Source organism: Hyaena hyaena, unplaced genomic scaffold (assembly GCF_003009895.1).
Source record: "Hyaena hyaena isolate Hyena2069 unplaced genomic scaffold, ASM300989v1 scaffold_247, whole genome shotgun sequence".
NCBI classification, from domain to species: Eukaryota; Metazoa; Chordata; class Mammalia; order Carnivora; family Hyaenidae; genus Hyaena; species Hyaena hyaena.
Window position 1 is genome coordinate 1,036,145 of NW_024080879.1, and position 22,944 is coordinate 1,059,088.

The window sequence follows — 22,944 nt, forward strand, 5'->3', positions numbered from 1 at the left end:
AAAAAAAAAAAAAAAAAAAAAAAAAAAAAACCTGGAGCCTGTGATGATGGGAAGCATTTATAGGATAACTCCCTGACACAGTACATGAGAAGAGCTTGTTGGGATGAAAATAGTTACTGGTAAGGGTCACATGCAATCCTTTTATTGTTTTCGGGGTGGGATTCATTACCCCTCCTTACCTGCATGATGCATATTCTGTAAAGGAGCTGAAAAATGAAGAGAGGGAGAAGGGTGAGGAAAAATTTTGTGTCTTCCACGTGAAGCTCACTGTAGCAGCCGCCATTTTTTGTCTTGGCGTGGTCCAGCCAGCTTGTCACGTCTCCTGCAAGAGGGCAGTACCGCAGACAGCATGTTTTCAGTGCATTAACAAACACCCCAAAGGTTGTCAGGAGGGAGTAACCTGCAATTAATTTGAAATATTATGTATTAGTAAAGGAATTGTTCTTCAATTTTCGAAGATGTCAATCAGAAAGATGACAATTGCAAGGATGAAGGGCAGTAAAGTGAGTGAGAAGGTTTTAGCACCCAAGGGGCTGAATTCAAAGGAACAAGCTTCTGACAAGGGCTCTGGCATCCTGGTGACCAGCCCAAGGTGGTGCTTGACAGCTGCTGTAAAAAATGAAAAAGGGAAGATCAATGGGAACATACTCAAAAGGGAAGAAAGGTGACAAAATAAAACACCAAAGTAAGAAATTCCGCAATCTCTTAGAAGTCTAACTCATTAACGAATAAGACAACCAGAACTTTCTTTTACAGCCTTAACACAAAGAACTATTACTACTTTTTAAAATATAAACTGTTATATACATAATCCTCACTTGTCAGGTAGGGGGGGGTTTCTCATTTTGACATGGAGATGAAGCAAAATGTATTCTCTGCTTTGACTTTATCCTTGAATTTCAGATGTAAGGTTAAACTTTGAACTCTTCAAATGACTTTATAGATGTTGATAGTGTCACTAAAGTTCAGATTGGATTAGCTGGCTTTTGACTTTTCCAGGAGTCTCCTCTGGGTTCATATGGCTGTCGCTTTGGCAACAGAAGCACTTTATTGCTTCAGATGTTAGTAGTCACTTACTGCTAGTGATTTGCAACCTCATTGTTGCTTTTTTTTTTTATGATCTTTCAGATTCCACCTTTTCTTTGACTCCATTAGGACTTCCTGATGGAACAGATAGGAGACTACCCCCACTCTCCGTTTAGTTAGCAATTCAGCTGTGCCATCATAATTGTTACAATTTTTCATAGTACTCCTTTGACCAGATAAATCCTTCCACAAATTGCATAGACACCAAACCATGGTTGAAGGATGAATGATATAATGAATGTAAAAATGTTTGAGTTTCTCCAAAGAAGGCCACTATAGAAACTCAGAGTACAGTTTGATTATCATTTTATGTTCACGTTTCTCACAATAAAATGCTAGATGAAATACATTCTAGCCAAATTCATTTAAGTGCCAGAGTATTGGTTTTCATATTTAAATAAAGATATTTATTAATATTTCTCTTTATGGTTATAGAGTGATTATATTGATTTGATCTCTTTTAAGAGTTGTAATAGACCTATTATGTCAGGCTTTGATTAATTGAGGAAGCTGGGGGCCTGGTAATTGAATATGGAACCTTTAACCTCTGAGTCACTGAATCAAATCCAGCCCAAATTGGTAGTGACCAAGAATGATTACAGCCGTGGCTCTTTGGTGGCCTCTGTGAAGTGTGTTGAGGTCAAGTGGAAGTATGTTGGAATAATTGCATCTCCTATGCACTCACATCGGTAGTCACTATTGCCTCTTCTTAGTCACTATTGCCAGACACAGATGAAAGCCCAGGGACTGAGAGGGCCAGGGGAGCAGAAGCACCTGTGTGTGAGTGGTTGTGTCTCTTAGGAAAGAATAGGGACATCTTTTTATTATTGCAGGAAGAGCTGCTCTATTATGAGACTTTCCTAGTTATTTCAATTAGTTTACTTAAGATTTTAGGGAGACTAGAACTGAGAGTGTCTTGATGAACAGCCTGGAGACTGAATTTGAACAGTTCTGGGTGAGGAGACTCAACTCCCTGACATTCCCTTGGGGTCTTGCCTCTGTTGCTTATCAACCTGTTCTCTGCCTGCCTTTTGCAAAACAGTGTTGTGCAGGTAGCAGGGTCATTACTGGCACTAATCCAACTTATTCTGTGCCTCCAAATAAGCTTTATGAGAAATGATAACTATTCACAGGGTGAAAGATTATTTCCAAAGATATTGTTCCTAATTTTCCCTCTATTTTTTAAATTCAGGGAATTACATTAAATACATGTTTTGAACCCATCATTCATTTTTTGCTTAAGCAAATCACTATTTGTTGCAAGATAAGCTTGCATCTGCTCTTAATGCATGGTAAATTGATACCTGCAATATTATTAAACTGTTAAATATCTTTGTCTTACTCTTTTTTTTTTTTTAATTTTTAAGAGAGAGAGTACAAGTGAGGGAAAGGCAGAAAGAGAGGAGAGCAGAGGATCTGAAGCAGGCTCTGTGCTGACAGCAGCCAGCCTGGTCTGGGGCTTGAACTCACTAAATCACAAGATCATGACCTGAGCTGAAGTCGGATGCTCAACTGACTGAGCCACCCAAGTGCCTCTCGTATTATTTCTAAAGAGAAGTAGTTTAGATTATTGCTTCTTAAGCTAGCTATGTTAAATTAAAAAAAAAAGTCTCAACTATTATGGTCAATACATTTTTAAAAATATTTTTATTTATTTCTAGGAGAGAAAGAGAGAGAGAGAGACAGCGTGAGCAGGGAAGGGTCAGAAAGAGAGGGAGACACAGACTCTGAAATAGGCTCCAGGCTCTGAGCTGGCAGTCAGCATAGAGCCCGACGCGGGCCCGAACCCATGAACCGCGAGATCATGACCTAAGCGAAAGTTGGACCTTAACCGACTAAGCCACCCAGGCGCCCCAATACATTTTTAAAATACAATAAAATGTAATACCTAAAGACATATAAAACAAAGACATATAAAATATAATCCTGATATTTTTATTATTAGATTCAACAGACATAAGATCTAACTGTCTTTAAATATTCCTACATGTTTTTTCTCAGTGCCTATATTTATTTTGTTGCATACCAATAACAAACAGTTCACTGATCAGCACTTCTCTGTGGACAAGGCTTTGAGTAGCACTGGCTTCAACTGAATACACACTTAGAAAAGTGAATTTATTTAAACAAGTAAAATTATATCTGATAGGGTGATATGAAACAACAAAAACAAAATGGTTAAGAACAAGAAATGATTGGGCTTGTTGGGTGGCTCAGTTGGTTCAGCGTCCGACTTTGGCTCAAGTCATGATCTCACAGTTCATGTATTTGAGCCCCATGTCAGCATCTGTGCTGACAGCTCAGAGCCTGGAGCCTGATAAGGATTTTGTGTCTCCCTCTCTCTCTCTGCCCCTCCCCCACTTATGCTCTGTCTCTCTCTGCCTCAAAAATAAATAAAGCATTAACAAATTTTATTTTTATTTTTTAAAAATTTTTAAATATTTTATTTACTTCTTAGAGAGAGAGAGTTAGCATGAGCAGGGGAGGGTCAGAGAAAGAGGGAGACAAAAATCCAAAGCAGGCTCCAGGCTCTGAGCTAGCTGTCAGCACCGAGCCCGAAGGGGGGGATTGAACCCACGAACTGTGAGATCATGACCTGAGCCGAAGTCGGAGGCTTAACAGACTGAGCCACTCAGATGCCCCAAATATTAACACATTTTTTAAAAAAAAGAACAAGAAATGATTGATAATGAATAAGGTCTAAAATTTTAGCTAGGACAGCAAGGGCACATAATTGATTCCAAATAAATGTGAATGCAGTCATCATTCATTCAACATGTTAAATGCCTACTATGTGCCCAGGGCTTTTCAGGTCCTGAGAATATAGTGGTGAACAAGACCCACAAATCCCTCAGTTATCTTTCCGGTGGGGGAGACACTACCCAAGCAGAAAAATATCAGGCAGGTTCAAGGATGAAAACAAAATGGACTGATAAGACAGACACTCCTCAGATAGAGTATAGAGACAACCAAAAGAGTTGAAATTTGAACTGAGGATCGAATGACTGAAAGTAGGGAAAAGACATACGCCAGGCATGTCATAGGGTAGAAATGAGCTGAGAGAGATTCAGGAATGAATGGACAGGTCAGTGAGCCAGTAGCTCAGTTAGTAAGAAGATTCGAAGGAAGTGAGGTCCAAGAGTTGGTCAGGGATCAGACTTTATAGGCTAAAGTAAGGGACTTGGACTTTTTCCTCAGTATTATGGGAAACCATTAAGAAATTTTATGCAGAGGAGAGGTATTATAGGATGTTACTTTTAAAAAGTTACTCTGGAAGTCTGGTAGCTGTGTGGATAATAAGTTCTGGAAAACAAGAAGGGAAGCTAACAGAGGGCAAGAGAGAGATAGTGGTGACTTGGACATGTGATAGCAAAGAAGAGAAGCGGGCAGAATAGGATGTGTGTTTGAACAACTGGCATTATTTTCTGATGTGGGAGGAGTTTGAACAAAAGTGAATATTGAGGATGGCTACTTATTTATCCTGCAAAAAACTGAGTGTTGCTGACTTACACTGAGACAGAGAACAAAAGAAAGGGGCTGGGTTGCAGTTGAATGAATCGGAAGCTGAATTTTGGTCAGGTTAAGCCTGAGAGGACCATAAGAAAACCAAGTTAAAATGTTGAACCTTGTCTTCAAGAAATGCATGAAAGTCTCTTGTCTTCTAATGACTTGTTTTCTGTTCTTTTTCAATTTTGAGAGCTTGTATCTTTTTGTTTCTGTATTTGTATTTGATTGATTGATTATTTACTTATTTATGTATTTACATAAGCCTCACACCCAGTGTGGAGCCCAACACAGGGCTTGAAATCATAGCCTTGAGATCAAGACCTGAGCTGAGATTAAGAGTCAGATGTTAACCGACTGAGCCATCCAGGAGCCCCGTTTGTATTTTTGTTTTAATGAGGTTTTGAGAGGTAGCATTAAACAGGTGGTCAATCCACAGTTTGATTAGAAGTCTTATTTCTGAATTTCACAATACACATATATGAAGGGAAAGGGGAGATAAACCGTGTAGGAACGTATTAAATTGAGAAATAAAAGTGTTCTACCATTAAAAAAGGTCAAATAGACGTTGAAAATATGAGTTTCAAGGTGAGGTCAATATGAACTGAGTGTTTGGTGTATAGTTGGTGTTACAAACTGTGGGATTAGAGATTACGTAAGGAAGGAGTATGGGGAGACATGGGGTTCCTGGAATGAGTCCCAGGGCTCCGCATCAGTTAGAAGACTATCATGGGAGAAAAGTTAGCCAAGGCAATTGAGAAGGAGTGGATAACATACCATACAAGTTTTAAGTCGGAGGGAAAGAAGGCAGGGATGTAGCAAGCCTAAATGGATCAGACGGACTGGGAGGGAGTCCCAAGCTAGTTAGAGAGGGCAAGGAAAGAGCTGTACAATAATCTGTCTGCCCCAAAAGGACAGCAGTTGTCCCATCAAATCATGGAGTCATCCCTGAATGTAAGGGATATCCTGTTGAAAACATCGATGTGTAAATATCACACCACCTCCTTGGATTAATCCATTAGACTTAATAGAAAATTCATGCCTTCTGTAGAAATAATTTTGGGTGTTGTGCAGACTCAGCTTTTTTTTCTTTTTTTTTTTTAAATCCATTGTCATTATAATTTTCAAATTGCTTTTCTGCACCAGGAGCAGAAATGGGAAGTTGAAAAAAAAAAAACTGGAATGAAAATACAACTGAGACTTCAAGCCCTGGTTCAAATGTGCATGGCAAACACACCAGGCGTGCACATTTTAAAATAAAACAGATGAGCTATTTTAAACGTTTTATTGCAAAACTTAAAGATTGTAGCTATTACTATTTAAAAAAAAACTTTAGAAAGCAATTTTTCTATTCTTTGTACCTTTAAGTCCTTGGCTCTGATGTTCTGCTCCTCTGACCTTGATCTAATCATGAATATCTATGCTACTTAATTATAATAAAAAAAGCCTACATTGCACTCTGATGGTAGATGCACATTTTTTCTTCTTTGGTCACCTGCCAGTTCTCAAAATTATAGCAGTGGGAAGAAATGCAAATGAAGGCGGTGCTTGACAGCTAAACATAATGGAATGCATGGTCTACATTTGAAAAGTTACCTTAAAATAAAAGGTAGCATATAAAAAATCATTTCTTTAAGGTCACCTATGGCTTTGAATTACAGCTTTGAGGACTTTCCAATTTAGTCATCAGAGAAGAAGCAGCCAAAATAAGGATTATATACTTTGCTAAGAGGGAAGACAGAGTTTTACTACATCATAGTTGGGTGATCTTATAACTTGGACATAGAAAACAGGACAAAACTAAAAACTGAAAACTGTTCACTTTATGGAGCATTGTGTGAAGTAAATTCCTCACGAACATTTTCTGTTATACTTTTGGTCGCTGCTAATAAAATTTTTCCTTGTAAGTTTCCAAGGAAGGGTTACTTTATCATATGTTAAAATATGTAACATACGGATTACAAATAGGTTGGTGGTGAACACTTTATATACAACTGTATTACTTGAAGAATTGTATTTCTCAATTCAGATAAGTATATTCTCAAATAAGAAATCAGGAAGCAAATGGATGGATGGCATATTTAGAAAATTTCTGAATTGAAAAATTATATGTGTATATAACAGTATAAAAATTGTAAAGATATATATTCACAAATATCCAGAATTATTTGATAATTACGCACTCCAAAAATGGCTAACGTTGTCTTTCCATAAAATTCTATACTTGACCTTTTTCTCTTTTTTGCTATGCGGGGCTGACAAAGACTGTCTCTCAGATACCTTTCTGGGCGTTGAACCCATTCCACAGACCCTCAGGGGGATGGGCACTGCTTAACTGAGTCCTGCAGACCACAGAGCTCTGAAAAGCAGGGCAGAGGCTTCTGTGGATGATGTTTTCCAGGCCCCCATAAGTGGTATAATGAAATGGGCTCGGGCTGAGAAGAATAAGGCCTGGCTTCTGGTTCCACTTCAGCCATTTTCCATGAGGTCCTTGGCCACTCATCTTGTTTAATTATGCCTCTGTTTCTGCAATCAGTTTAACGATAACAAACACTAAACATTTACCATATTCCAGGCATTTATAAGGAATGGGAATACCTAATTATATTCATAAGTAGATAATTTCAAAATAATATGGTAGAGAAAATGGTAAAGATATACTGAAGGTGCCACTGTATATGTTGCAGAGCAGAGCATATGGAGTCTGAGCTATAAAAGGATACATGGTACCCTTCCCACCTACTTCACAGGTACGGTGGAGGGAGGGGGAGGAAGTAACATTGGTGGATGGGTTTAATTTTTAAAAATACAACTCATTTTGCTTGACATTACTCCGTTGTAGACACTGGGGAAACAGGAATTCTCATGCATTTTTGGTGGACACACAATATGGTACAACCACTTTGGAAGGGAATTTGCCAAAACATAGCAAAATTGTATGTAGATTTACTTTTTTGACTTAACAGTCCTACCTCTAAGCATCTATCCTGAAGTTAAGTTAGGGGGAAAATGCAGAGAGAATTACATGAAGCTATTCATTAGATTCTACTTAACATAGCAAAAGCAAAAAAAACAACCCAAATATCCATCAATATGAGATTGGTAAAATAAACAATGGCTCACTACACAAGGAGGGACAGGCCGCTATAAAAAGGAATGGGGCATATTTTTATATACAATTATGAAGCAGTCCCTAGGTTATGTTAACTAAGAAAGCAGGCGAGAGAAGTGAATAATACACTTCTGCTTATATGAAGAGGGGGAAAATACATACATGGAAGCATATACACACATATGAAATTTTAATATTTTCCTTTACTGCAAAAATGGAAAGATAATTTTTTAACAATATGTAAACAGGGGGACTTGGGTGGCTCAGTCAGTTAAGTGTCTGACTTCGGCTCAGGTCATGATCTCACTGTTTGTGAGTTCGAGCCCCACGTCAGGCTCTGTGCTGACAGCTGGGAGCCTGGAGCCTGCTTTGGATTCTCTTTCTCCCTCTCTCTGCCCCTCCCCCTCCCCTGTTTTTCTCTCAAATTAAATAAATAAATAAACTTAAAAAAAAAAACAACTAACAGATTACCTATGGAAGGTACTGAAGCTCAACTCATTAGTTGACAGTCAAGAAAGAGAGGAAAGGAATTAAACATTTGCTTTCTTTTTCTTATATATAGTGTACCTCTATATACTGAATAATGAAGAGATACTTTTCTTTATAGAATTATTTCAGCTAATAAAGGAGGAAACAGAATATCCTCACTCTGCAACCTACCATGGAGTACGGACTTGGGCAGAAATCCTCAGTGGGATGGTTACTGCAAAAGCAGAGAATCAGACATCACACCTCGTGGCCAAAGTTTGTAACATCATCTATGCAGGGATTTTGCCCCCCAAAATCTTAATCTGATCAAGCATCTAGGTCTTTCAGACAATTTACAGGAAATAAGAAGGAAAATTACCTGTTGCATGACATGTGGATGTAATCAGTGAAATCCAGACTGAACAGAATGTTCAGATTTCTTTAATAAATTGAAAAGAGACAGAAATGAAAGAGGAAGAGACAGAAATGAAAGGGGCTATATATTAGATTTAAGGGACGAATTTGCCATTTGGAAGGTACAAACTTTATTTAGATTTGATCTGAACAGAACAAAAAATAATCGAATTTAAAAAATGGAAACAGAGGGGCGCCTGGGTGGCTCAGTTGGTTAAGCATCTGACTTTGGCTCAGGTCATGATCTCACAGTTATCTAGTTCAAGCCCCGTGTTGGGGTCTGTGCTGACAGCTAGCTCAGAGCCTAGAGCCTGCTTCTGATTCTGTGTCTCCCTCTCTCTCTCTCTGCTCCTCCCCTACTTGTGTTCTGTCTCTTTCTGTCTCTCAAAAATGATTAAAAACATTTTAAAAAGTAAAAACAAATAAAAATAAAAAGTGGCAATGGAGATTTGTTACAGTGACCAGATATTCAATGGTTAAGAAATTCTCTGTGTGTGTCTTTCATTGTGTGTGTGTAATAATGACATTGTGAATATTTTTTAAAGTATGTAATTTACACACATACACACAAATGAAATGCTATAATATTTAATTATTGCTTCAAAATTACCAGGAGGGATAGGGGAAAGAGTGAGTGGAGTTGATAATAATTGAAGCTGGGAGTGAGATAGAGTGCTTCAATGATTTTTTCCTACTTTTGTTTATGTTTAAAAATAACACATTAGTAACCTTTTTTAACGAGAGAAAAATAAGAGAAATTAGAGATTGTTGATATTCTTGCAAACTCTGTTGCTCTCAAGGGTAGTAATTGGCAGAATCTACAAATTCTGTGAGCTGAAAGAGAAGTTACAGGGGATCAAAGAGGAAGAAAGGTGTTAAGAAATCCATAAAAACCAAAAAAATAATGTAGAGTGTGGTTTACTTACATTTTTCTGGCTGATGTATCAGGTTACAGTGCATCATATGAAGAGTTATCAGAGCCATAAGTGTAGACGTAGAAGGAATGAGTAAAACCAAAGCCCAGGCCCCTGAGTGCTGGATGTAAGATATTCCCAGAAAGACAATGGCTGCTTTCAGGTTCATGATCCAGCAAAACCTGGGTGCACAGACGGAATTAAAAATGCCATTCAGTTACCTCAGATAACAATCACGAATTTTAATGCTTTGATATACATGAAGGCTATAAAATGGTGGCATGTTGACTGGGCTAGAATTTGCAAATATTGTCTATTAGATTCTTAATAAGTGTATACATATCAGCTATAGGGTTTTATCAGTTCTGTTATCTGTGTTTCATTCCTTTTGAGAATACGTATGGAAAGAATGTGTTCTCTTTTCTAAACTTTTTCTGCAAAGGGCCTCATCGTAAATATTTTAGGCTTTGCAGGCGATACAGCCTCTACAGCACCCACTCTCTGTGTCTTGGCGCTAGAGAAGCCATACACAATACTTCACTGAATATGCACAATGAATCTGGAAAAGATTGCGTGGTTAAAAAGAGTTGAATCTTCCTGTTTATTCCACTTTTTAAAGTATGGGTACACTCAGGAATACTCAGGTCATACCGGGACAATGCGTTAAACCAAAGACATGAGTGTCATTTGCATAAGACTTTCAGTATCTCTTCCTAACAAATAGTATTACAAATAAGTACCTAAACTAGCAGTCTGGTATGCTAGTTCTGGAGAAATAATCTCTGCCCGTCAACCTTTCATTGGGTCTAAGTCCCTGCTGTTAGAATCACATTGCAGAGAAGGGTCTTAACATGAAATTAAAACATTTATTGAGGGAGAATTAAATACAACAAAACACCTGTTTAAATATATAGTTTTATGAGTTTGGGTAAATATTTCATTTGGGCAAACACTAACAGATCTAAGTTTTGGCAAACTTAACATTATCACTAAGATTAGATCCGGGATAATCTCTTCTTTGATGAATTTAAAACCAAATAATTAGAAACTTTCATTGTACCACAAAATCCCTTCACTGTCGCCATGTAGCAACATAATCAAGGATTTATACTCTGTAGTCCCTGCCAAATTGTATCGGGTGGAGTCAGGTCACAGGCTGTGCCCAGACTCTGGGGGATGGGTCTGTCAAGAGTATGACCACTAGGGGTCATCCTTCTGCATTTCCTCTACTTCTCCTAATCCATTCTTTCTTCCTTTTCCTTCCCTCCCTGTCTCCCTCCTGCTTTCCTCCCTTCCCCTCCCCTCCTCTCCTCCCTCCCCCCTTCTCTCCCCTTCCCCCCTCTCCTTTCCCCTCTCCTCTCCTTCCTTCTTTTCCTCTCTAAGTGAAAGGAGAGTGACCAGGCACGACTGGCTACAGGGAGGGTAAATTGAAAGTCTGAGGAGAAAAGAAAAGGCCAGAAAATCATCTAAAGGAGGAGGAGAGAGAGAAGACTGGATACTGGGTACTTGCCATAGGTAATGCTAAGGGGGCCACACAGCTCTAGGCCCACACTAAAAGGATAGTAAATAAGTAATTGGTGAATAACCCAGCAGTTCATTAAAAATCATCTGATCAAACAGCAACATAGAAAAACAAACTGAATCATTGACCCAGGAAAGTAATCAAACATCAAACACGGCCATGCTGAGGGAACTGGTTTACTACCATCCACTGACAGAAACTTGTCACGATGCCGGTGAGACAGTTCTGTAGAGCAAGTGGGGAGAGTCCCTAGGCTCAGCCTCCAGTCAGTCACCCTTCCGTGCTGCACACTTGAGTTGTGGCTGTTAGCAACCGAGAGAAGCTGGAGCCGCAAGCAGTGTTACGTTTCTTTCAATCTTTAGGAAACCCCCCTCCTTTTTTAAATGTTAAATGTTGCTCTTTAGGAAACCCCCCTCCTTTTTTAAATGTTAAATGTTGCTGAGAAAATCCAACAGGACATCGTGTGGCTCTTCCGAACATCCCACAGTGATGTAAACTAAATTCTTCTAAAGAGGGTCAAGGAAAATTACAATTATTCCAAGACTTAAATCTTGTGAAAGGTAGTTAGAAACAAAAGAATTATAGTGCTGAATATCTATGTGTGGGAAGAGATTTCACGCAAAGTACTACATGTATTTTAACAAATGCCATCTCACCTATTTGATTGGGTAATTTTCTGAAAGAATTGCCCAATACAGGCATGTTTTATATATGCCTTTATTGATCCATGGACAGGATAAGCCATAGATAATTAAGGGTGAAATTGTATATGTATCAACTGTAAAAAAAAAATAAAAGAAATAAAAATCCACCATCTTCAAACTTACCGTTAAGACTCCTTTCATCTCATAGCTCACTAGCAAATTGAGTATATAAAGCACCTCTCACACAGAAAGTCAGAGAGCAAAGCACTAAAGCAAAATAAATGCCAGTGATTAAGGAAAATTGAAAGCAGCAGTAAAAATATGTTTCTTTAGTCTACTTTTAAATACAGACTGGGAACTGCAAATAACTGGGAGTACATAGAAATCTGATTTTTTTTTTGTCTTCATGATCCTGTGGTATTGAATACAAATAAGGGGGGGGGGGACTTGTTGCTAAAACCCCAGCAATCCTTTTGAGATTATTTCTTTTGAGATTAAATATTTGCCTTAAGTTATTTAGTAATCATTATTAGAGTCACTCAAATATTTTCTCATGTCTTAGGCTGACCAAAATTCACATTCTTCAGAGTTTTTGTAAGTAATTTTAGAGGAAATTGTTTGAAATGGTTTTTCTTAGCCTGAGAAGATACCAAGAGGGGAGACAAGCTTTCAGGTGTTCACAGTAGTAGTGGACAATTTACAGAGTCGAGGGAGAATATTTTATTCTGTACTGAACAATATTGAGATAGTTCACCAGGGGATTTGAGGCTCTTCAATGGGATAAAATTGAACTGTTTGGAAGAGTCAAGGAAACACTTGGGCGCTGATTTCCTGGTGGATGGCTGTTGTCAAAGGTTGCTTCTTTTAGTAGAAACATGGGCCCATTGAAATACTTCAGAGAATACTCTGGTAGCCATGACTTTGGGGAAAGAAGGATCAAATGGGATTTTTACAGGTCTTACTTTTTATCAATAATTTTGTTTTCAATGCTGCAGTTAAAGAAGAACCAATTCAAAAAAGGAAGATATTGATTTTGGTGAATAGACAGTATGATTAAGGTAAAAGGTATATTTTTAAATAAGAAATTTAGGAGAATACTTTACTTTTTCTCTCTTGCTCTCCCTGCCCCTCCTCCCTTCCTCTCCCCTGCCTCCTCCTATATATCATTTTCTTATTTCCTTAAGATCTTTAGACTATCACATGGTTACTGATGGAAATAAGTCCCTAGTCATGTAGCTACTAATTTTAAATGCGACCACTCAGGTTTTAAGAGCAGGAGCAGTAAGACGCATAAGAAATTTGTCTTTCTTTCTTTTCCCAATATTCTTTGGTTTCCACAATTGTATGTTGGAGAGGAATTCTGAGTGTATTTCCTGAAAGCTTACAACCCTGGCAAAGTTAAAGGTGGTGCCTATTGTTATTAGAGTAGGTGGGTAGCATTTGTTAAACTTGACTAGGACCCAGGCAAATAGAATTTTGGAAGGTTTCACGATTCCTTTACGTATCTTTTAAAAACTTTATTTATTTATTTTAAGAGATGGAGAGAGAGAGCGTGCAGGTGTGCAGGAAAGGGGAGAGAGAGACAGAGACAGAGACAGAGAGAGAGAATCCCAAGCAGGCTCTCCTTCATCAGCGTGGAGCCTGATGCAGGATTCGAACCGTGAGATCATGACTAGAGCCAAAGTTGGATGCCTGACCAGCTGAGGAACCCAGGCACCCACTGATCCTCTTAAAGCTATTTAGAGGCCATTCTTCAGGATGTAACTCACATGATATTTTGAATATTAATACAATTATTCCACGAACTGCTTTGATTTTGTTGGCCAAAATGTACTTTATATATTATGATTTTACCACTACAGAATTAGGTAGATCCATATTTTGTTTCCTTTCTCTAGGATCAGGTTTAGAGTTTCTAAATCAGATAGATTTTTAAGTGTGGCGAAAAATTACTATGAATCAGCAAAACTTTCCAAAGCCGCGTGGCACCCAGTATGTGCACTCAATGTTTAGTTTCATTTCTTTTCAAAGGTATTCCTAGAACACATTGGAATCCCCTTTCCTCATACCTCTGGAATTGTTTTCACAATTCTGAAGCACTTGATAGAAGTGTACATTCTCTAGTTATGCTTCCGGAAATTCTGATCTAAGAGGTTGTGGGTGGGGTCTGGAAAACAGTTTTAAATAAAGTCCTTAAGTGATTCTTAAAGGTAGGCCATTGCTGAGAGCAATGGTTCTTAAATCTGACTACTTAGGCAACTTAAAAAAGAGTTCTGGTCTCTGAGTCCCACCTTAAACCAATATATTTGAAACTTTTAATGTCAAGGCCCAGGAATCAGTATTTCTTTTCTTTTTTTTTTTTAAATGTTCTATTTATTGCTGAGAGAGAGAGAGAGAGACAGCGTGAGCAGGGGAGGGTCCGAGAAAGGGGGACACAGAATCTGAAGCAGGCTCCAGGCTCCGAGCCATCACCACAGAGCCCGACGCGACGCGGGGCTTGAACCCACGAACTGTGAGGTCATGACCTGAGCCGAAGTCGGACGCTTAACCGACTGAGCCACCCAGGCGCCCCAGTATTTCTTTTTTTAATGTTTACTTTTGAGACAGAGACAGACCATGAGTGGGGAGAGGGGCCGAGAGAGAGAGGGAGACACAGGCTTCAGGCTCTGAGCTGATAGCACAGAGCCAGACATGGGGCTCATACTCATGGGATATTTATTTACTATATAATACAATAAATATAATGTATAATATAATATAATATTATAAATATTATATAATACAAATAATTTGTTTTATAATATAATATAATAAATATGATAATATTTATTATTCCGTGGGATAATAAATTTTTACCTCTGGTGTTTCCCTAAGAGAAAAGTTATTAAAGTCAAGTAAGTAAGTATTAACATCAGAATGTTTCAGAGTAAAACAAATATATAGGATCGATCTGAGTACTAGTAATTCAAAATTTATGTGATGGAATGTCAGTCTCCAGGCTTCTTGAAGAACTCCACCAATATTCTATTTGGACTTTCAAATCATGTATAATTCACTCTGGTAACTGGTTAGCAACAGACTCTGATATGCAGATAGGATGCAAATTATCAGGTGAAGTAAGGAGAGAAATGTGGAAGCAAGATTTGAAGTTAATTGCAGTAGAATTTAAAATTATGGTTATAGACAGACTTAATTACCCACCTTTCTTTTTGCTTCCAGAAAAGATTCTGCACAGGTGTATTTACCTAGATGATCTCTAGTGTGGTGACTCTTAATTGCACACCTCAGATTTTGGAAAATGCTGGAAGAGCCAGGTTCTAATCTAGATAACAGCACAAGCATGTTGGCAGATTATTGTGCCTCTTGATTTCAGGGAGTTTAGCTTTATTCTTTCAATAAGGTACATAGTTGAGGAAGATCCAGTAACAGATGGTGATGTTGGCTAGGGGTGGTTTTCTCACCTACACTTGGCAGCTCCACTCGGAAGTAGTGCTCTCAATACTTGAGACTTCCAGTCTATAGTATTTAACATGATCATTGGGAAGCTTTAGGTGGTATAGATGCAATGACACATCTCATTAAAGGTCCTGTAACTAGGAGCATCTGACATCTGTGCTGAAAATAGAACTGGATGCAGCCTTCAAGTGGTTACAGATTCAAGTGGTATGCTGGTTTTTAAAAGACACTACTGAAATTCATTATATTAACCAAGCTTGTGATTTCTCGAGGCATTTTTGACTTGGAGAAATAGATTTTAAATTAATGTGTTGCCCATTTAAAGATGGCCTCCTCCTAAACAGGTTCCCTCTTACTCAGACTTTAGACAATGATTTTAGCTGATGACTTATTTGTCATTTAAGAATAGTAACAGCTACCCTAATTTGAATACCTATGATGTGCTAGGATACTTTATATAGAAGCTGTCATACAACAGCCCTCCAAGGTACTCCCATTTTGTGGATGAGGGACCAGTGCTCTGAGAGGTTAAGGGGCCTGCTGAAAAGCATAAAACTCCTCTGACAGAGCCAGGATCCCATCAGGTTGCTGCTGCCCAGGAGGATCCCTGTCCACCTACCCCCCCCCCCCCGGAGTATATACAGCAGGAGAGTTAACATTCTTTTCTATAAATTACAAAGAGCAGTTGCTCATAGTTTTCCGGGAACTTGGTTTTAGGAACTTAAAAAAAACAAAACCAAAACCTGAAACAACCAGATTCAGCCATCAAGAAGCTTACCTTCCATAGCGTCCTTTGTAACTTGAAAGAGTGATGCCTTGATTCCTCACACACATTTCTAGGTGCTTTCACTTTAGGTTTTAAAGATTCTGTTAGCGATTTTAGTGAAAGTAGGAAATAATAAGAAGCCAAATTGAAATGTGTTCATCCTAAATTTGGTCTGGCTCCTCCCCGCTGCAGAAATTCATTTTTACCCCGCTCCCCATCCCCCCTTTAAAGGCCTAAAGTACAAACCCATTGGGAGTCCCCTCCTTTCCCAAAGGAAATATTTCATTCATATAATGTCTCCTTTGTAATCAACACTGAGAAATGTCACTTTGATTAAACACAACTCTGAATGACTAAGACCACAGTACAATAAATTCTCCAGAGCTATCTTTCAGAACAACTGATTGCTCTCCAGTCTTAATCCTCCAGAGTCTTATTTAATCAAAATGATGTTGCTAATTAAGGATTAAAACCTCCGAATAGAATAAAAAAGAAGGATTTTTCTTTCTCCTTTGGGCAGGTCAAGGAGGCAGAATTTGCAATAAGGAAGTAAAGAGTCTCTTCTACCCTTGGTAAAACTGCATTTTTTCTGACGTTTGGACTGAATCCAAAATAGGCCTGAGTGCTTTGTAATATTAATATAATTGGAGAGAGAGAAGAAAGGAAGGAAGGAAGGAAGGAAGGAAGGAAGGAAGGAAGGAAGGAAGGGGAGAGAAAGAAAGAAAAAGAGAGGGAGGAAGGAAGGAAGAAACTGCTTTGGATAGTTACATGGTTACGCACACCTAGATTATTCTAAATTTTTTCATTTAATGCTATTAATATGAATTTTCTTTAAATGTTTTGTCTGATTCTGTTTGCACATTGCTTTTTTCCATTGCTAACGTTGATGGAAAGACAGAGTATTTAGAAAAATGTTGCAAATCATTTCACAGAAAAGAGGGAACAAAAGAATGTATCTCAGATTTACTTGACATTGACTGATGAACAACAAAATTCTCTACTAAATACTGAAATGCTCTACCTTAAGGTCCACATTTCTTCTTCTTTTTTTTTTTTTTTTTGACTCTGTATTTGGTAATAAAAATTGGTTCTAAAACCACATAAAGCTGTGTAAGAACTCACTGAAAGAGAAAAAGATTTACAGAAAGGTGGTTAGATTTTTGTGGAACACAAACTCTTTTTAGGTGTTAGAATTGGATGCAAGACAGAGGTGCTGGCTGATGTTTCAGCAAATTGTTAAGTACAGAAATTGTAAACTACAGCTCAACAAATTGTAAAATACTTTTTGTCTACTCTGCACTGACCTGTGCATCTATAATCTCTTCCAAATTAGTCTATTACGGTGTAGACATAACTAATAACAGCTACCACTTATTGACCACCTACTATGTGCCAGGTTCTCTGCCCATGATGCACACATTATTACCTCTAATAAATCTCAGAAGCGGTGTTATTATAACCCTCCATAAATAATTAAACAGAAATGTAGAGAGAATAAATGACTTGACCAAGGTCAGATAGCTTGTATTAAGTAGAGTTGAGACTTCTACCCAGACCTGTTTGGCTCCCAAACCCCCTTGTATTTAATATGATAAACCACTTCACACTTGTTTATTTGGAAGGTGAATTTATCAGTGCATTTCAGGAAGGTGCTGGTAAGCCATGTTGGTCTGTACCTGACTCATAGGATCCCACAATCCTTGGCTCTATCAATTGTTACAGGCATTGTCGCATCCTCACTTAGCCAGCACAGTCAATGATAAAAACTGAATTATTACCATCAAAATGGCACCAGAGAGCAAACAATGAGAAATCCCAGAAGGGAGAGGAATATCATAAAGCCTTGTTTTCTTTTCTAGCCAGTGCTACTTACCAGTTGAAAAAAGACATTTGTTTCTGGGATCCATACTCCTGAAGGCTGTAAGCACCTGGTGGACAAACGATGGCTCTCATTCCTCCGGTGCCAAGGCAGACGAACAATAGCGCCATGTAAAACAGCCCGTTCTGCTCCTTTGTTGGCAGATTGTTAATAATATGGCGTGTGCCTATATAGAAATCTTCCAAGGGAAAAGCAACCACAGATAACAAAGCAGTGCCTATAGAGAGAGAAAAAAGAATAAATATGGCACAGACCAACTGAATCACCAGACCACATTATAAATAGGGTTTTAACTCTGAACGTGGCATCGTTGTGTAACTGTCTTATTAAAATATTTGTTAGTCACTGCGATTCTGAAGACAGCACAATTTTCCTAAATGTGAAAACTTCCTTCAATATGTGTTTTAATGAATCCAGAAGGCTAGTTCTTTCCCCCCTCAAATTTGACGTATCTTTTCTCTCAGAATGTAAAAGCAAGTCATGTCCATTTTCACAAAATTTGGAAAGACATCAGAAGCTAAAGATGCCTGTAATCTCCCACCCCAGAGACAACCACTGTTAGTTAGGGTTATTTGTTCTCAATCAGTAGAGTGATAGAAAACTCAAAGGCCTCAGACGTGTCAGAAGCCTGTTAAAGGAAATGTTTTAAGGAGAACATTATCATAGTTGTAAGAAGAACATAGTGTCTCTTTTCCTTTTCAACTTCTCATTCTCCTTTTAATGCCCTTTGATTTCTCTCACTTCTTAGGTAGCTGGGTGGAGCCTTCTTGGAACACCCAGAGGTAAGAAGGCGAGGTGAGTGATGCAGCGCAAGCCTAGAGGAGGGAAAGACAGGAAGAGACAAGGGATGAGGGGGGGTCAAACCTTCTTCTCATTTCCATCTTTCAGGGACCACACTTGAATACTTTCCTTGTTTGATAGAAATTATGATTCAATTTCATACTTTTGCTAAGCTCTTTAAATTCTGTAAAATAATTGTATGTATTATACTGTTTCATTCTTGAAAAGCTTTGTGGTGTCAGAGGATAGACTTTCTTATTCCAGTTTTTCAAAAAATATATCAGATTCAGTGAGGTTAAGTGACTTGCCCAATGTTACAGAATAACCCTGATGTTATCTGCCTCTTTTTGTAATTCCCAGCAAGTGGTCAAATCATCTCTTTTATTTATTTATTTATTTATTTAGTCAATTTGATTAGTGAAAAATGGCTTCTCGCTGTTACTGTGGTCCTCCATTTTTAAAATTAATTTGGGTTTCATATTTTTGGCATAAATTTTTACATGGTGGTTTTATGTGGTTAGTTTTCTAAAATAGACTGTAAGCTCCTAAAGGCAAAAATTAGGTCTAATATTTTATCTCCCTCTTACAATGGCTTTTATAATGTGAATAATATATGCACTCAAGAGCTGTTTGGTAACAAACTGATTTATCCTGAGAGTTGGCCCTTTAGATTACTGAGGTTGAAATGTTTCTTATCAAGTTTGGCCAGATGTGGTACCAACTGCTTTTTCTCTACCCCTCAATGCTCTCCAGAAGCTGATGAGTCCATCAGAGAAGACAGACATACAAGTAGAAATTATATTATAATGTGGTAAATGAAATTACAGAGGTATGACTAGAGTATGGGTGAGCACAGAGAAGTGAACAACATGGTTCTTGAAGGAAGGACGGGAGATTTCAAGTGTTGGACATGGGGTGGAAAGATGAAGGAAGGTTGAGAATTTCAGGCATACAAAAATGTATCTGTAAGATTTTGAAAGAAGGGTATTAGACGGAGCAGTTCAGCATGGTTGAGGTCACATACTGACACAAAAGTCTGGAGAGGTAAATCTGGGACAGATTGTAAAGGTTCTTTTGTACTAAATTGGATTTTGTGTTTTAGATAATAGAGCCAATATATAGATTTATTGGTTAAGGAAGTCAATGTTGTTAGTAGAAAGGTATATGGATTGGAGTCATACTGATAGCTCAGTAAGTAGGCTATTAGTGATCAAGAGAAAGCAGGCTGCATTTTTGAGCTAAGGTTTAATATTTGAAATAAAAGACAGTTTTGACAGAACCTCTGATACTCAGTGACTGGTTGGAATTTGATGGCAGCTATGAGTGGGGCCCAAGGAAATAGCTTTTAGTAAGAAAATGAATGGGGATGAAGTTGACTTAGGTCTTTTGTTTGTCAAATTCTAAAATTGGAATTTTTAAATTCTAAAACTTCAGTCCTAGCCTGATGGCTTACACAAGAATTTATTTTTATTTTTTATTTTTTACAAATAGTTTATTGTCAAATTAGTTTCCACATAACACCCAATGCTCATCCCCACGAGTGCCCTCCTCCATGTCCATCTCCCCTCCCCCCCACATCCATCAGTCCTCAGTTTTTGTCAGCATTCAAGAGTCTCTCATGGTTTGCCTCTCTCCCTTTCCCCCACCATTTCCCCCTTCTTCTCCCCCTTGTTCCTCCGTTAAGTTCCTCCTAATCCTCCTACATGTGCAAACATATGGTATTTGTCCTTCTCTGCCTGACTTATTTCGCTCAGCATAACACCCTCAAGGTCCAACCATGTTGCTACACATGGCCAGATTTCATTCTTTCTCATTGCCATGTAGTATTCCATGGTATAGGTAAACCACATCTTCTTGATCCATTCGTCCGTTGATGGACACTTAGGCTCTTTCCATGTTTTAGCTATTGTGGAGAGTGCTGCTATGAACATTGGGGTCCATGTGCTCCTATGCCTCAGCATTTCTGTATCCCTTGGGTCAATTCCTAGCAGTGCTATTGCTGGGTCATAGGGGAGTTCTATTGTTAGTTTCCTGAGGAACCTCCACACTGTTTTCCAGAGGGGCTGCACCAGTTTACATTCCCACCAACAGTGTAGGAGGGTGCCCGTTTCTCCACATCCTCGCCAGCATCTAGAGTTCTCTGATTTGCTCATTTTAGCCACTCTGACTGGCGGGCTTACACAAGAACTTAGATTGATAGGAATTACCATGCTAAATAAGAAGTTATCAAGTGCTATGGATGCGGTCTCTTACCAAGAAGAGTTAACCATTCGGACGCTTGCTTAAATGTCTCCTTATCAGAAAACATTCCCAGATACAAAATAGTAACTATGTCACTGTCTAGTTTGCCCTCTTTACTCAGCAATATTTTTCATCATAACACTCCTGAGCTCCTGGCATAATGTCATTTGCTTGTTTATATTTCTCTTTCTTTGGAAAGTCAACTTCAACAGAGAAGAGACTGCATTCCTCCTCTGTTGCATTCCCAGATCCTGGGACAATGTCTGGCACAGAGTGGTCCCTGAGGAATATTTGTTGAACGTTGAATGGATATTTTCCATGCCGTGACTTCGTTTTTATTTAACAAAATTGGAGCAGTGAAGAAGTTATATGTTTAATCACACTCACGAATCGTGAATGGTAATTGATCACTTGCTGGAAACCGGGAGAGATGTTGGATACCTTATATCCACCCCTTTCTCATTTATATCTTCACCTGTTCCCCCAAACCTACATTTCTGCCACACTTCTCAGTAATGGTGAACTGCATACTACCTTCCTAAGTTCCTCAGCTCAGAAACTTAGAGTTAATGTTTGTTTTTCCATCATATTTGTTCTCTTATTCAGTAGCCAAGTTTTTATGGTTTTTCCCATGTTCTCTCTTGGATTAACACTTTTCTAAGACTGTCCTCCTGAGGTATTCTGGCCTCCCTCTATAAAACCTCTCACTGTGCTTGCCTATCCTGTTTATTGAAGATAAACATTTCCCAAATGTTTTCATTATATCTTCAGTGACTCTCTGTTGTCCAGAAGAATGACTTAAACTTTTCCATCCCAGATTCTACACCGTTCATGAACTTATTCTTTACACCTTATCAAACAATCTTGATATTTCCCCAACATTACTCACAATCTCTTGACTTCCAAACTTGTGTAGATATAGTTATTTTTCTCTGTGTAAAGAAGCACAGTGTAGTGCTTGAATTCATCCATTTGTTTAACATATAGCCATAGTTCACAATATAGAAACCATGCCTACATATGCAATTTTAATTACTCTATCGCTAATTAAAAACCACCTTTTGATGAAAACATCCTCAATTATTCTACGTGAACTTCAAAAACCTTCTTAGCACATTTCATCATAGTTGTGAAGCAAGTGGACTTCACGTTTCACATAGAATTTGTCACGAATTTGGGTTTGGGGTAGGAAGGGGGAAAGGAGCACATTTGAAGCACAGAAGAAAGACATGTAAAGAGGTAATTATTATAAAATATAATCATTTCAACAATATAGGTATCAAAACATCGACACATCCACACTTACACATATGCATACATGTTTACTAGCAATGTAATAGTAGTTACATTAATTACTCAAACAATACAGAGAATAATATAAATTGAAAAAACATTCTTCATTTATCACATTTTATGCTAAGAGCAAGATCAGGATAATAGTGAAAACTCTAACAAAATGCTATTCAATTCAGTTGCAAAACAATCCAGTCAGAAGAGGACACTCACCTAGAAAATGTAGACATAAGCAAACATATACCAGTTTGTTTCTTCCTAGATGGACATCAGCAAGCCATCCCACAAACACAGGGGTAACTATTGAAGTTCCAACGAAACACAAGTTCAACATGGCTGCCTGGTAATTGAGATAGCCAAGCTTGACAGTGCAAAAGGGGATCATATTGCAGACGACTTCAAAGAAAATGAACCTCTCACATACCTCCACCAGAAACAAACAGATTCTAACCCAATGTTTTTTCACAGAGTATGAAGGAGAGAAATAATCAGAATGTCTTGTAGTTTTCTCCTTCTCAGTGCCATGATTTGAGGATACTTCGTCATCCGTTATTTTAAAGACTGTAACAGACATGACTACCCTCCTTGAATACAACTTTTGTTAGTATTTTGAACGTGGTGCCTTTTTTTTACTCCCAACCTTCTAATGAAAAAATGAATAGGATCTTTGCTTTGAATTTCACAAGTCCACGCTAAAGTTTCATGCATTTTTTTTGCACATTAATGTTGTTCATTTTGAGGATCCGGGAGCACAGGAGAGGAGACACAAGTATTTAAATGTTCATGGTAGCCCAGAGTAGCCAAATCTGATTTGTCTGTCTAATTATTTAGAGGCTAATTAGGCTCTTCCTCCAAACTTATATTG

General features: G+C 38.2%; 1 protein-coding gene across 1 annotated transcript in view; it reads right to left on the bottom strand.

The window, feature by feature from the left end:
* The window catches only part of SLC15A5 (solute carrier family 15 member 5), a 75,901-nt gene extending 53,248 nt beyond the window's left edge, over positions 1-22,653 (bottom strand). The window contains exons 1-4 of the mRNA XM_039244649.1: positions 22,293-22,653; positions 17,760-17,982; positions 9,511-9,680; positions 180-400 (exon numbers count right to left, since the gene is read on the bottom strand). Of these exons, the coding sequence (XP_039100580.1) occupies positions 180-400; positions 9,511-9,680; positions 17,760-17,982; positions 22,293-22,653 (975 nt within the window). The remainder of the gene's footprint in view (positions 1-179; positions 401-9,510; positions 9,681-17,759; positions 17,983-22,292) is intronic.
* Positions 22,654-22,944: the final 291 nt, after the last annotated feature.